Source organism: Bicyclus anynana, chromosome 25 (genome assembly GCF_947172395.1).
Source record: "Bicyclus anynana chromosome 25, ilBicAnyn1.1, whole genome shotgun sequence".
NCBI lineage: Eukaryota > Metazoa > Arthropoda > Insecta > Lepidoptera > Nymphalidae > Bicyclus > Bicyclus anynana.
In genome coordinates this window covers 1,663,391-1,678,769 of record NC_069107.1, presented here as the reverse complement: position 1 = coordinate 1,678,769, position 15,379 = coordinate 1,663,391, and the positions used below count along the sequence as shown (strand labels likewise).

Here is a 15,379-nt window from a genome sequence, read left to right as displayed (position 1 = left end):
CCATATTTTCTTACATATAGCAGGTGTATAAATGTAAAAAATTAGGTCAAACCTTAATAGCTTAACTGGAATCACTTATTCACATTCCATTTATCTTACTTAAATCTTCAGTGACAATGCAACAAAATGGTACATATTGGCCCATTGATATAGTCCTAAGAGGTTGAAGAGACCTTACAATCTCACTGTTGCGAAGCTACATTATCCCTTAGTGTTATATTTTATCCACGTATTCCTACAAAAACAGGAACCATGCGGGTGAAACCGCGCGGCGTGTGCTAGTAATATATAAAAGGTTGATTTTAAAATTTTAATTATTTCATATATATTGCAGGGCATATCGACAGACATACCGCAGTACATCATCCACAAGCTGGGCCTGTCCAAGGACCCGCTGGCCGAGCTGCACGTGCCGCCGCCCCCGCCGCCACCACCCGCGCCCCTCACCGCCTCGCCCTCCAAGTATTTACATTTTTTTAAATATTCGTATTAAACAACAGTGTGTATATTTTCTTATATACAGGGTGCTTGAAAATTAATTAAAAATTTGCTAGGAAAATGTGTTCTAAAATTAATATTTTCAGAGTAAATAATATTTCATTTGTAAATAGATCTTAAATTGTGTCTCTTATATCGTATCCTTATATTATGACCTAGCCAAACGTATTTATTGATAAATATCATGAAGTAGCTTACTAGTGAAGGAGTGCCAGTTGCAATATCTCGTCGATATCGATAGTCTTACCACTATGATTAAGTTTTTTAAAATTCAAGGATAGATAAATAAAAGGCGTGTGTTCCATGGGATAGTCGGAATTATTTGAATTATTTTGTATGAAAACATACAAAGCGACTAAAAACTGTGTTTGTCGCCTACAACTTTCTTGCGATTGGTCGCGTGCATAATTGTTAAAGTGAAGCTTGATTGGGTTTGTTAGTAAGTAAGTATATACTGTTACGAAGGACCTTATTATTAGTGTGTTAAGGTCCACAATCGCTCGGCAATAACCTATACGGTTATTTACAAAAGCTTGTAGGGTATCTTATTTATTGTTATAGGTGATATCAATAATTTCGTGGTGTCAATAATTATTGTTCGCTGGCAATAAATCCTTGTAAAGGTGTTTTTAGATAGGTATAAAATAATTGCCGGGTTGGGGTAGGCCTGGGCTAGGGAAAGCATTTCTTTTTGATCTATAAAATCATAATTACCTGACTACATGTTTACTTTGTGTTAATTTTATCTCGATACCTTCAACTCTTGGGCATGCCTTTGGGTCTAGACAGATAGATAGACCGCAAACACATTGTTCTTTCCAAAAAAACGTAATTTAACTATGACTTTAATGACATTGTTTTTGTTGGCTGTAGGATCCGCGGTAGACAGTCCCCGCCCGGAGGCCCGGGCTCCGGCACGGGCGCGCCGCCCAGCGAGAGCGACTACCAGGTCATCAAGCTGATCTCCAACGGCGCCTACGGAGCTGTCTACCTTGTCAAACACAAGCAGACCAGGCAAAGGTGACAAACTGATGATTGTAGGAGCCGAAGTATCATTCCATGGTGTCACCATGGGTGTCGCGCCGGGTCCATCGTGTGGCAGAGAGAAAATCTCGAGCAGATTCCCGGACTTGTGACCGGTTGTGTAGGGTTAAGGACGACTTATTTTCCAATACTCAGGAGCATCTGTATATTATAGTGTTATTTGACTACTCCATGAATAGTTATACAGATAGTTTTATTTTGAGTTTGGGCCCAAGAACTATCAGCTATTATATTGTGGATCTATGACATTAATTTATTCAAGTAATAAATATTCTCTACAAAATTTGTTTTAAATTTATTTCAGGTACGCAATGAAGAAAATAAGCAAGAACAATTTGATATTAAGAAACCAAGTCGAGCAGGCGTTCGCAGAGAGAGATATTTTGAGTTTCGCGGACAACCCTTTTGTGGTAAGTATTGAATACATAATAAGTAAGTGCGTATTGAATGATAAAGAATTTACATCAAAAATAAATATCACTTTTAGCATTTCTTCATTATTAAAGTTTTGTTTACATTTATGAAAAGCTCAATTTGTATATTTTTCCTAATTTAAATGCATATGCAAACGGACGGTTGGCCATACGTTCGCACGCACACGTATGCACGCATTCGTACGCACGCACACACACGGCCATAATTATGCAAATACGCACGTACATGGACATATAGAACATACTTTTGGAAATCTTCATAAGCTCATATCCAACACTGGCGGTGTATCGGCTGATAATGATGATAATCCTATAGTCTAAATATTGGCCAAATTCATAATCATGGATTAAGATTTAAAACTCATTTTATTTCAAAGCAAAGTAAACCTAATCATTACTGTTCATTGTTCACTTTACTTCGAAGTAAATTGAAGTTAAACTCTTAATCCATGTTTATTAGTATAGCCGAAGTATTGTTAATCCTTATCTCGTGTTTAGGTGACGATGTACTGCTCGTTCGAGACGAAACGCCACCTGTGCCTCATCCTCGAGTTCGTGGAGGGCGGCGACTGCGCCACGTTGCTGCGCGCGGGCCCGCTGCCGCCGGACATGGCGCGCCACTACTTCGCCGAGGCGGTGCTCGCCGTCGAGTACCTGCACTCGTACGGGATAGTGCACAGGGACCTCAAGCCGGACAAGTGAGTGTGAGACGAGGCCTGACCTGTGCCTCGTGCTGCAGTTCGTGGAGGGCGGGGACAGCGCGACGTTGCTGCGCGATGAAAAATAGTAGATTGTTATACAAGGGGCTAAAAAGACCCATTATATACGAGACCCATTATTTTTAGGCCTAAATAGAATCCGATTTTATAATGGGTTTAGCCCCTCGTGTTACACTCTGCTTTTCACTACGATTGCGAGAAAATAAAATAGTTTAGTACAATATTCAATGATTTATTTTAATTGAAAATTAAATGTACAAAGTCTACAATTTTGGATATTAAGGGAGATGCTTTTACCCGGTAACATAATTTCCGACTACTGTGAAGATGAATAATGAGTATGTGAGGTAAATGTGGGAGATAATAGTTTAAAAAACTCCTTTCGTAAGTGAATCCATTCGTTGTTGTTTTCTCCGCTTATTAAATTTTTCGCAAGAGCAAGAGTAGTGAAAAAAATATTTAAAAAAAAATTTGAAAATTAATAAATCGTCTATTTGACATGATTGATAAAAACAGTAAACATACAGAACATAGAATCTTATCCTTTTTGGAAAGTAGTCAAATATTACTTTAGCAAGAACGTAACTGCGAGTGACAGCGAGTCATCAAGACAGTAATAAGAAATAGTTTATACTACGAACTAAAATGACGCCTGGGAAGAGTCTTTTAACCTTCCCAGTTAGTATTTAAGTTTTATACCTATTTGTATTATTAATTATTATAATTTTATATCACTATGTAATAATATTGTATACTGGGTGCTTTTACCTTTAATAAAAATCATTATTATTATTGTTATTATTAAAATATTTTCGGTTGTATCCTTTCAGCCTGCTCATCACCGCAACGGGCCATATAAAGCTCACTGACTTTGGACTCAGCAAAATGGGTCTCATGTCATGTAAGTATTTACTTTGTTATTCTAAAGTCAGTATAAACTAGCCATAAGCAGCTTTTCGACAACATCTCCAGCATATTTTCAAGTAAAAAGTAAATAGGCCTCTTTTAAGCAAGAACGTTTCTTTTCACTACGCCAGCGAAGTCGCGGGCAGTAGCTAGTGTTAATTTTTTTTAAAGAATACAAACCTAACATTAAGAAAAGATAAGCATAAGCGATAGAAAGAGGCAAGCTGTAGGTGAATATAGAGTAGGCATTTAGCCCTATTCGAACTGATTTGCACTTTGTTGCGTCGTTGTTAGAGTCGCTATTTATTTAAATTACTTTTAGGAGTGAATCTTCTGTACATATGTTGCATATTTGTCTATCATCACTCATCCCATGGCCTAGTGTAGGTCTATAAAATATTAATAAATTGTGCAATACAGTATTAATACCGCTGATTAAATCTAGCTGCATTATTAGATTTTAGAAAAAAGAACAATATTTTTCTAGCTGGCAATGAAACTTGTATACATGTCTTATTTGAAGTGCGTTTTGTGAACTGGGCTATTAATGAAATATCAGACGATTCAAAAAAAAAAAATGCATCTAAAATTTAATATTCCTTTGTTTTTTTTTAAATTTAAAGTGGCAACGAACCTCTACGAGGAGTACGCGGACCGCGAGGCGCGGCAGTTCTCTGATAAGCAGGTGTGCGGCACGCCCGAGTACATCGCGCCCGAGGTCATCCTGCGACAGGTAATGACGTCATCATCATCATCATCGTCATGACCATCAGAACTCAATCGACAGGTACTGACGTCATCACCAACACGATAATCATCAGTACTCATTATTCAATAGATACATACAGTGGTTTCGCTTGTTTAATCAAAACTTTAATTTAAAAAATAAAATAGTCTCAAAAAATATGATATATTTCTTACAAACGATAATAATTAACAATTTTAAACCTTTAAAAGAAAAAGTCTCAACTACCCTATTGATGGTACCCTATTTATAACAGTGGCGAATGATTGTATTTAGATGAAGGTGATACAAACTTACAGCGTGATACAAACTTGGTTTCTCATATATCTACATAGAGTACAACAATATGCATAGAGATTTAAAGGTGACCCGACAAGAATTGGCTTGCAGGAACTCTTCGCCATTAGTAGACTGCGCCACGAAAGAATTCTCGCGGCTAAAACCTGAACTAAAATTAGCGCTGAGTGTCAAATTCTAATCACCCTCAGGAAGGAGTTAGTGCTCTCCCTCAACCTGCTCATCAGCATTGCAGTTAATGAATATAACCCTAGAGTTATAAATACTCCCGAGCATCCTGTATATGATTTGTTGTGTCACAGGGTTACGGCAAGCCGGTAGACTGGTGGTCGATGGGCGTCATCCTTTACGAGTTCATAGTGGGCTGCGTGCCGTTCTTTGGCGACACCCCGGAGGAACTCTTCGCTCACACTGTCAACGGTATGTACAAACTGTCTTATAATTCACAGACAAAAATTGGGTATAGAACTAGCGGTTTGAATGGGAGCTTTGCCAGTCGAAAAGTTATTGATGAGTAAATCTCAATATTACAATCTATACTAATATTATAAAGAGGAAAACGTTTGTTTGTAATGAATAGGTTCAAAATCTACTGGACCGATTTAAAAATTCTTTCACCATACGAAAGCTAAATTTTCCACAAGTAACATAGGCTAAATTTTATTTTAGAAAAATAGGATATTTTAAAGTGTTAGCTTCGTTATGACTATACAAAATACAGAATTTGTAAAACTTTTCTTGATAGTTTATTTTTTTGAAAAATACATGTTTCCTGAGATTGAAAGCAAAATGCTCACATTTTGCTTTCAATCTCAGGAAAAGCAAACTTATTTTCTTAAATTTTTGTTTTGTATAAAAAATTAGGTATTTATCTTGAACATGGCCATTTTGTTTTTCGTTATGTTGTTTAATTTACTTGCAATTAGGTAAAAATGGTTTTGGCGCTCACGTCAATCGCTCCGTGCTTTTCACTTACGTGTAAGTCATAATTCGACGTCTCGCTTGCGCTTCGAATTTTATCCATATCGTACCGACGTGCTGTGCGCTCTTAAGTAGTTCTACTCTGCGTAATAAGTTTTTGTAAAACTAAGAAATTGCTGTTACTTTTACAGACGACATAGAGTGGCCATCAGAAGAGGATTTCCCCATAGCGGTGGAAGCGCGCGCCATCATCACGGAACTGTTGGCTCGCAACCCGCGCGACCGACTGGGGACTGCGGGCACGCATCAAGTCAAGGCAAGTCATTCAGTATTTGTGATAAATAAATATAGGTGAATCAATGGGGTTGATGACTAGGTTTGAATATATTGATTTTTATGATACATTCGGGTAAATAAGTTCAATGTTAACTAACTTATACATAAAAAGCAAAGATTGACTGGATATTGAACGAGTATCGTGGCCACACGACGTCTCTGCCTACTTCCTTCGCTGCTTCCCACGCCGGTCGTGCAGTGTGTGGCAGGCCCATTAATCGTCTTGTTATAAATACTAGTAAATATAGTCATATGAGCCATGGTCAACTTATATTTATCTACAGGATCACATATATTTCTACGGACTCGATTGGAATAATCTTCTGAGACGGAAAGCTGAATTCATACCTCAGTTGGAAAATGACGAGGACACCAGTTATTTCGACAGTGAGTATTCATTTTAATTCAGCTAATTTACTTTCGACAACACGTGGTACCGCAGGTCTTAAACTTATAATCAATTTTGTGTATCGAAAGTTACTAACGTTAAAAGTTATTTTTGTCATTGACGACCTAAAATTCGTCAAAAAACTTGAAATCTTTCAAACATTTATTGCATGTAATTAGTTTGAGTTTCACAGGTGCAGTTTTCTTATATGCTTCACACATTACTTTTTTAATTATGCCTTTACATATTTAGTCTTACACCTTCAAAACAAGAGTGAATAGGAACCTTCTAGGCAAGCGAGTCCCATCTTAGACTGTATCTACACTTACCATCAGGTTAGATCATGGTCAAACGCGAGCCTATTTGCATTAAAAAAAAAGAAACGCACTCAAACTCACGATGTTCATCAAGTTGATCCGAATTCTAAGTAAATCCAAATTCCGATCGTTGTCGGTTTTTGCACCAGAGTCAAAGGACTCGAAGCAATCCGAGGTTCGACCACCAAGCACCTCGCTACACTTGGCTCTCTTCAGAACCTCGTTAAATCAAAATTCTTTTATTTCAATTAGGCTTAGTTTACAAGCACTTTTAAAAGGTCAGGTATATGTCAAAATTTAATTTAATCTAATGGTGGTAATAATAGACGATAACTTAAAATTAAAGTTACGAGGGTTCCAAACGCGTCTTGGTCCGAGAAGAGCCCACAACAAACTCAGCCAAGGTTTATTTTTTTTTGTTTACCACCATTTTACAAACTTATTTAAAACTAAGCACACAGTCGTATAATACAGTTTAACTCCAAGCTTTTTTATCATTTGTATACTCATTAACACTATAATAAGAATTTACTAAAAGCTTGCGTTTAATAAACACTTTGAACTTTTTGAGTGACATTCCAGTGGCTTCACATGGTAGTTAATTATAAAAACGTATGCAATTGCCCTTAAAATAATTACTAATTTTTTGTAATCTAGTGCGGTATGCAACAATTTTATTTTTATTTCTGACGTTAATGTTATTACAATCACACCTTCTTGTAAAATTGCCTATGTTTTTTACATATACTAAATTCTCATATATATATTTACGTCGAAGCGAGTAGTGTATTTGATTATGTTGTACGTCGTCCAGGCCGCTGCGACCGCTACAACCACAGCGAGGTGGAGACGGACGAGGCGGCGGAGACGCACGAGGCGGACGAGGCGGGGCTGTTCGCCGCCTTCTCGTCCACGTCGCCGCAGTGGCGTCGCCACTACCACCACTCGCACTCCGCGCTCTCGCACGACTCGCGGGTATGTCAGCCACTTACCTTCAAGTCCAATCTCACTTTTACATTTTTTTTTTAATAATTTTATGCATCGAAGCATGAAAAATACAGTAATAAAAAAACCAGTGTGCTTTAGACCACACAACTGTAGTAAAACTTCTTTCAAAATTAAAAAAACAAAGCGCCATCTATATGTCTCAGGCAGTGAAAAATGAATTGACAAGGGCTTGTTTCAAAGTTCTTTAAGAACGCCATCTAGTGGTAGCTTAAAATAACAAAAACTGTTTCACTATGCCTTTAGATGGCAGGACGCATCTTATTTGTTTATTAATTGATATACCAACAATGACAACAAAAAACATTAATAATAATAATCTATAATCTATACATAGGTAAACTTAAAAAGTTCTAGTGCTAAACGAAGACATCTTTTAAAGGTATATACAGCATTGTTGTTTGTTGTCCGATTAAACAAAAATTAAACTGCCTACACTTAAAACTACAAATTACATTTACGTCAAGTGTCCTATTGATTAAATTGTTAAATAATTATAATGAAAATAATAATCTATACTAATAAATTATAAAATTAAACAAATTAATTATACAAAAAAAAAAATGAAAATACTACAAAAATAAGTCAAAAGCAACAAATTCAAACAAATAAATGTCAATAAATGTAATTAGAATGTCAAATTAATATAAAATGAATGTAAAACGTATTTGAAAATAAGTACCAATTTAATTAAATTTAAATTTATTAAAAACTTCGCCCGACACACTTTACACTTTTCGTACCGCAGCTTACTCCCCAAGTCAAGCGTGTGTGAAGAAGTTTTAGTTCAATAAATAATTATATAATGATTTATTTATATTGCTATCATCGGCGAAAAGTCGACGAACCCAAGCGACAACGTCACCCAGGTCCGACAAAATACTCTCTACGTACGTATCACCCCATGTGCAATTGCAAAGTCAAAGTCAAATACTTTGCAATTGCACGTTGTAGAGTCAACATCTCCTGAGGATGCTCCGGTTTCGGGGTGAAACGTACGTAGAGAGTATTTTGTCGGATCTGGGTGACATTGTCGCATGGGTTCGTCGACTTTTCGCGGAATATAGCAAAATAAATAAATCATTATATAATCATGATGAACTTCCGCAAAGTAACGCCTGCTTCTATCCAATATTCAATAAATAACACAAACTGCGGAACTATGTATTGTCCACAGAGTACAGACAGTTGGCCCGGCACGCCCGACAGCGCTGGCCCGCCCACCACGCCCACCGCTCCGTTACACCATCACCCCAAGTGTCCGGTAAGTTCAAATTACTAACAAGTTAGTAGTTTGAAGCTCAACAATCTCTTTCCAAGAGGAAGACTTGTCTTATCATGATAAGAATGTATGAATGAAAATGACGAATGTGCTGCAGACCACAAGCAATGTGTTAAAAAACATTTACTTAGTCGAGGTTACTACAACATTCATGAGTTCCTTAAAGATAAAAGCGATTGGATCAGCTTCCACCTTCACACAAAAAGTAAAACTATAAGAAATTGTAATGTTGTCATAAATTGTAAATTATATTACTGTATGATTTTTTTTAAAAAGAACAACTGTTGAGTTTCTTGCTAGTTTCTTCTCAGCAGAACCTGCCTTCCGAATCGGTGGTAGAATGCGGAAAAAATAAATGATTTTTGATATTTTTTTTGAAGACCGATGTAAAAAATCCTATAAGTGTATAAAAAGGGATCGTTTCAAAGTTCTCTAAGAACGCCATCTATTGGTAATTAAAAGTAACAAACACTGTTTCACTATGCCTGTAGATGGCAGCACGCATCGTGATGCATTCATCAACTTACTCCTCAAATCAAGCGTGCGTAAAGAAGTTATACTTCAATAGTATGTTGTTACAAATGAGTGTTACGAAGAAAGATAATTGCAGATATTAATGATATAATTTGTCGTCAGATGATCGGCACCGGCGGCGGGTCGACGGCGGAGTCGTCTCAGACGGACTCGGACGACGTGTCGCCGGCCGCGCGCCGCCGCGCCGCGCTGCGTCCGCTGGCGCACGCGCACTCGCACTCGCACGCGCACGCGCACGCACACCCGCACCCGCACCCGCTGCACGCGAGCCACGTCGCGCCCTTGCCGAGACTGTGAGTATATAAATTGAGTTAATCTGATCATGCTGCACAATATTTCGGCAATGCATTGTCTATATTCTAAGAAATATTTTTATTGTAATGACAGTTTTTTGCCAGAATAAATAAAAAAAAAAGTATAGTGTATTGTGTTGGATCTCTGACCGTATCCGCTGATGCCGACGCACTCTCAAGCGCACGCGCACGCATCCGCATCTGCGTTTGTATACGATGCGCGCAAGTTACGATTCGCGTATACGCACGTATAAAACGTTAATATATACATACGTATACATGTTTTCTGAAATTGCTTGTATGTTTATTTTATGAATAAACTGATTGATTGAACCCTTTCGAACAGACCGGACGCGCCGAAAAAAGAAGAAAAAGGTGTCGACAAGCCGGATAAAGCCGACAAGAGCAAGCCGACCGCGCTCGCCGCGCCCAAGTCCATGCGTCGCTCGGCCAGCACCTCGGGCCTGTCGCTCGTCATACACCCAGGTAAGAGATTATTGATAAGACAACCAAACCAACCACTCCAAATAAAGTGGATAAGACAAGGTAAGTAAAGTGGATAAGACAAGTTAAGTAAAGTGGATAAGACGAGTTAAGTAAAGTGGATAAGACAAGCCAAATACAGTGGATAAGACAAGTTAAATAAAGTGGATAAGACAGGCCAATTAAAATGGATAAGATAAGTTAAGTAAAGTGGATAAGACGAGTTATATACGAGTTAAGTAAAATCAAGCCAAATAAAGTGGATCAGACAAGTTAAGTAAAATGTATAAGACGAGTTAAGTAAAGTGGATAAGACAATCCAAATTAAGTGGATAAGACGAGCCAAGTAAAGTGCATTAGTCGAGTCAAGTAAAGTGGATAAGACAAGCCAAACAATCAAATATATTAATTAGTCCTCATACTCCCACGGTAGGGAAGTACGTAGGTGTAACCGCATGGCGTCTACTAGTTGATTTAATATAATAGGCTTAAATTGATCATTATCGTTCTACGTTGAGGTTGAGGTTCACGTTTTTTGAGACGTGATTATATGAACATTTTAGTTTTTAAATATGTTGTTGATATTTGAACTGTTTCATGACGTCACGTTAATTAATTTACCAAACAACAAAAATATTACTTAATAGTTAGCTTGACGTTTAGAACATCAATAACCATTGTGACGTCACAAAATGGACGACTGCGTTTTTGACGTTTGGAAAATTTGAGAAAATAAATGGTTTTATAATTAAGTTTTCTATGAATTTCTTAACTTTCATTAATTAATATAGTTATATTACGGACGCTTATTCCATATATTGTATTATTGCATAAATTATATTTGATTTGAGTCAACTACCCTATTAGGACTGATCACCCGTATGGCTTCGTCAGACTTCCTCTATATGAATGAATAGTTACTGTGTTGATGTTTTGTTATTCATTCGTCCCACAGCGGAAGACAGCCTGGTGCTAGGCGGCGCAGCGTCACCGTGCGCCGGCAACACGTCGTCGACCAACTCGTCGCGCGACTCGTCGCCGTGTCGCGACCCGCCCTCGCCCTTCGCCACTGCTAACCACTCGTGAGTGTAGAATTTTCTTATTATTAACAACATATTCGGCTCACTATTGTGCACACAGAACAGACAACGCTAAAAGCTGACGCTTTTAGCAATAGAAGTAGCAAGGGGGCGTGGCCCGCGTACACCCGGGTGTGCGGAACAACGCAAGCGTGTCCGCGCATGTACTAGCAGTCTTGTTTTGTTCTGTGACAAAAGGAATAAATAATATTCAACTCTAAAGTAAGTTTCATTTTTCACTAAATATTAAACAGCCATTTAGGCCACGCCCCCGGGTACGCTGGTTTCAATATAAAGAATTGACACTTTATAAATCTAGTTACCTCTTATATCTGTGATTGTGCATGAGTCTCTTCCCAGAATCTCTCATTCTGGGTCAGGCTAATAGTCTACTACGCAAAATATGCGGATTGGCAGACTTCACACGTTTCAATTAGGAAAATTCTCTAGTATGCAGGTTTCATTACGATGATTTTCCTTCACCGTTTGAGACACGTTATATTTAATTTCTTACAATGCAGATAACTGTAAAGTTGTGTCGAACATTCTTTTTTTTTTTAAGTTTCTAGTTACTCACAAAGCACAACATAGGGGATCTATCATGTTATACAAAGTGGGCGAATCTCACTATACATTGCTAGAAGATTGCCTGCAGTAGCCAGAAAAATCAAGATCTATCTCCAACGGTGTTTTTCGATTAGTTGCTGCGAAGCTGGAGACTGGCGGCAAGATTTCTCATTTTTTGCAAAAGAAAGGCGAAACCCATTTTCCATAAAAACTCGGACCCAAAAACTATTCAAATGATACAGAGCTGAAAATTTGCCATAACTTAGAACATGTAAGGAGGCCAATTTTCAGAAAAAATTACATTGGCCAAATCAGCTAAATTACTTGTTAGAGATGCAACTTGATCGGACCCATTTGTCAAACGCATGTGATCAAGTTATAGTGCTCGCCACGGATCTTTATGTTTGTGAAGTTAGCTGCGGAATGAGTATAGCCGGCTTCCGTTACTGGTTCATTGCGCAGTCATTTGTTGCTAACTTCACAAACACAATATCACGTGGCGAGCACTGTAAATGAACTCTCTTCCAGACTGATCCAATCGTCGAAGCCGCCGATCGTGGTGCGGCGCGGGCCGCGCGGGTTCGGCTTCACCATCCACACGGTGCGCGTGTACTACGGCGACAGCGACTACTACACCATGCACCACCTCGTCTCCGTAAGTTATTGTCATTGTAAAATAGTAGGGGAGCCCGGGATGCTAAATTTGCAGTTACTCGAGCGTCATTGAAACCGATTACATTTGGTAGATTAAATCATAGGAAGGATAAATGGTTATTTACTTTTTCCGCTTTTAGCGGTGGAAAAAAAAATTACAGACTTTAAAAACAATTTTTATTACTTTGGCTTACTGAAATTGTGAGAAAATTTTAGCGATTATTTAGGAGATTATTTCCTTAAAAATAAGTAAAAAATTAATCGCACTCGTACCTCGAGCACTAAAATATAAGGGTTTAATTTTGTAACTTTGAAACCCTCCCATTCCATTACGTTACGCTCAAATCGTCAGATTTTCGAAATGTGCAGTTTTTAGCTATCATTAGTAGTTAGTTTTTTTTTTGGTTGCCCTAAACGTACCCACCAATATTAAGGGCTCATACTCGGTGGAGGTACTCGACAAAGTGTAAGGTATAGTCCCTTATGTTTATCTGCCGCGCTCGAGTAACTGCAAAAATCCCCTCTTCGGCTTCTCTACTAAAATAAGTCTTTATTACTGATAATTGCAAACTGCTTTTTTTAAACAGTAAACTAATTTTAATATTACGGAAATGTTTATTTGAAATATTCAGTACAGAATTACAATGGCGTCTTGGGCCTTAAAGTAGGTAAGCCCATGTCTTCTCTTAGGTTGAGATTATGAGATGAACATAAAATTTGAAAGACATTTTTTGGATTAACTGTTTTGTTAGTAACTTTGTGAGTATGCTTTAGTAAGTTCGTGTATTTGTACGAGTGTGTGCGTGCGTGCGTGCGTGTGCGTGTGTGAGTGTAAGTTATAACTATGTCCTCACCTTTATTATTAAAATGTATATACTACTATAACGTATTAGTATAAAGCATACAGTATGTGCTTTAAGAAGTCTGTACAGAGCCTTGTGTTTGTATTTTTTAGATTGTAATTAGGTAATAATACATTATGATATAAGTGCGGTAAGTTAAAAATTACAACCGAGGCGAAATTGCTGGCTCGAGCCGTAGGCGAGGGTTACAAATAAGAAGAGAATAGGTAAGTATTGCATTAAGAACAACGCCGGGCACATCGGAGATGCATATAATGCTGTATTGGTGAAGGAATTTTCCATTTTGTACTATTTGCACGTACAGAGTCTACCCTAGTTAAAACCTTGTGCACACCATTCATTAAAAACATTGTATTTTTTTCCTAGGCTGTGAGCGAGCAAGGCGCGGCGTGGGCGGCTGGACTGCGGGCGGGCGACCTCATAACTCAGCTCAACGGCGAGTCCGTGCAGGGACTGCTGCATACACAAGTCCTGAGGCTTTTGCTGGCGGCGCCTCATGCCACGCTACGAGCTACGCCGTTGGACCAGACTACTATACAGGTAGAGTCTCTTCCCAGACTGAGCGGTCGGGCTGCGTGCGATCAGATAACCAGTATTAACTAGCGCATGGCAGTAAGGCAGCCACGAGAGAAATCACGGGCTGGCAACCGCTAGTATCAGGGTTAAAGTGCCCTTTTACTGTATACGAATAACTCACCCACTGAACTTCCGAATCGCTATCACTATTTTAACCTTGCACCATCACTATTTAACTATCACTATTTAACAAATGGAAGACGACTATCCATTTCGAGATCGCGATTACAACTGAACTGCTCAACTAGCAGGCTACAGTGGGGGCAGGGAGCCCTGTGAAGCGGCTACGCGCCATTTGGACGCGATGCTTACGCTTATGCATTGGATGAGTGTCACGTGATCAGCCTTTTATAGTCTTATTTATTTAAATAGTAAATAATTGAATCCCAATTAAATAAAAACATCGACACTCCGTCACAAAATCAAAACTCGTAGGGTACTTCCCGTTGACTTAGAACAATGAATTTATATTAATTTTATCTAATCTCGTGTCAAAATATTCCAATTATGAAATTAAAAAATATATTATAATGGCATAGATTATTCACATGCATACTGTAATAAATTACAAAATCACATTATAACACTGCTCGTTGTAGGGAAAGTGTGTTACAATATAACTTATTTTACTATTGTAGCACAGTTAGAGACTAGAGCTCTGGGTTCTTGGTCTTGGTTCTTGATTTTTTAACAATGTTTTGTATAAATTTTTTATTTTAAAATTTCAAGTTGGTATATTTTAATTTAATTAATGAACACTTTGAACAGTACAGTAATTTAAATTGTGATGCAAATATGAGTATGAAGACATGGCTGTACACTTAAAAAAAATAGGTGCCACTCAAATTACATTATTGATTTAATTACAATTTATAGTGTAAGTGCATTTTAGTTGATGTTACTCCACAGGCGGGTGGTCGGCGGCGCGCTGGCGGCAGACGCGCATCTGCACCGCCCCGCCCGCGCCCGCGGCGACGATGCTCCCTTTTCCGAAGGATTTCCACAAAGAGAGCTTCGCAGGAAATGCACCAGGTATGGTTTACTGATCTGTACCAGATGTCAGTAATGGAATAAACGTCTAACTAATTATTAACTAATAGTTTGTCAAACACAAATAGCACTATGAATGTATCTCATGATTATAAAAACATATTGCGAGTAGGGGGATGCATTAAATATTCTCCTGATTTTAGTTTTGATAAAAAGCATCAAACTCTTTGTTATATAGTTATAATTTTACATTCACAACATGAACATTAACAATTACTGCATGCTGGTTCGCACTCTTATTATACACTAAGGGAAGCATGGTGGCCGGTTGGTGGTCGTAACCGTGCAAGGAAGGTTGTGCAGGAATGTATTAAATGTGCTCGTAAGTGGTGGAGTTTTGACAGCCATCATGGTTAATTTGCCAAAGGAACGCCTAATGCCCGGGTTT

At 38.2% G+C, this 15,379-nt stretch overlaps 1 protein-coding gene across 3 annotated transcripts in view; it reads left to right on the top strand.

The window, feature by feature from the left end:
• The window catches only part of LOC112056438 (microtubule-associated serine/threonine-protein kinase 3), a 79,740-nt gene that overhangs the window by 49,969 nt on the left and 14,392 nt on the right, over positions 1-15,379 (top strand). For all 3 annotated transcript variants that reach the window (XM_052889287.1, XM_052889286.1, XM_052889285.1), the window contains exons 12-28: positions 335-462; positions 1,372-1,518; positions 1,847-1,952; positions 2,475-2,674; positions 3,526-3,596; positions 4,225-4,334; positions 4,946-5,063; positions 5,756-5,880; positions 6,185-6,287; positions 7,420-7,580; positions 8,788-8,874; positions 9,529-9,719; positions 10,066-10,205; positions 11,158-11,284; positions 12,377-12,503; positions 13,732-13,905; positions 14,851-14,973. In XM_052889287.1, the coding sequence (XP_052745247.1) occupies positions 335-462; positions 1,372-1,518; positions 1,847-1,952; positions 2,475-2,674; positions 3,526-3,596; positions 4,225-4,334; positions 4,946-5,063; positions 5,756-5,880; positions 6,185-6,287; positions 7,420-7,580; positions 8,788-8,874; positions 9,529-9,719; positions 10,066-10,205; positions 11,158-11,284; positions 12,377-12,503; positions 13,732-13,905; positions 14,851-14,973 (2,238 nt within the window). The remainder of the gene's footprint in view (positions 1-334; positions 463-1,371; positions 1,519-1,846; positions 1,953-2,474; positions 2,675-3,525; positions 3,597-4,224; positions 4,335-4,945; positions 5,064-5,755; positions 5,881-6,184; positions 6,288-7,419; positions 7,581-8,787; positions 8,875-9,528; positions 9,720-10,065; positions 10,206-11,157; positions 11,285-12,376; positions 12,504-13,731; positions 13,906-14,850; positions 14,974-15,379) is intronic.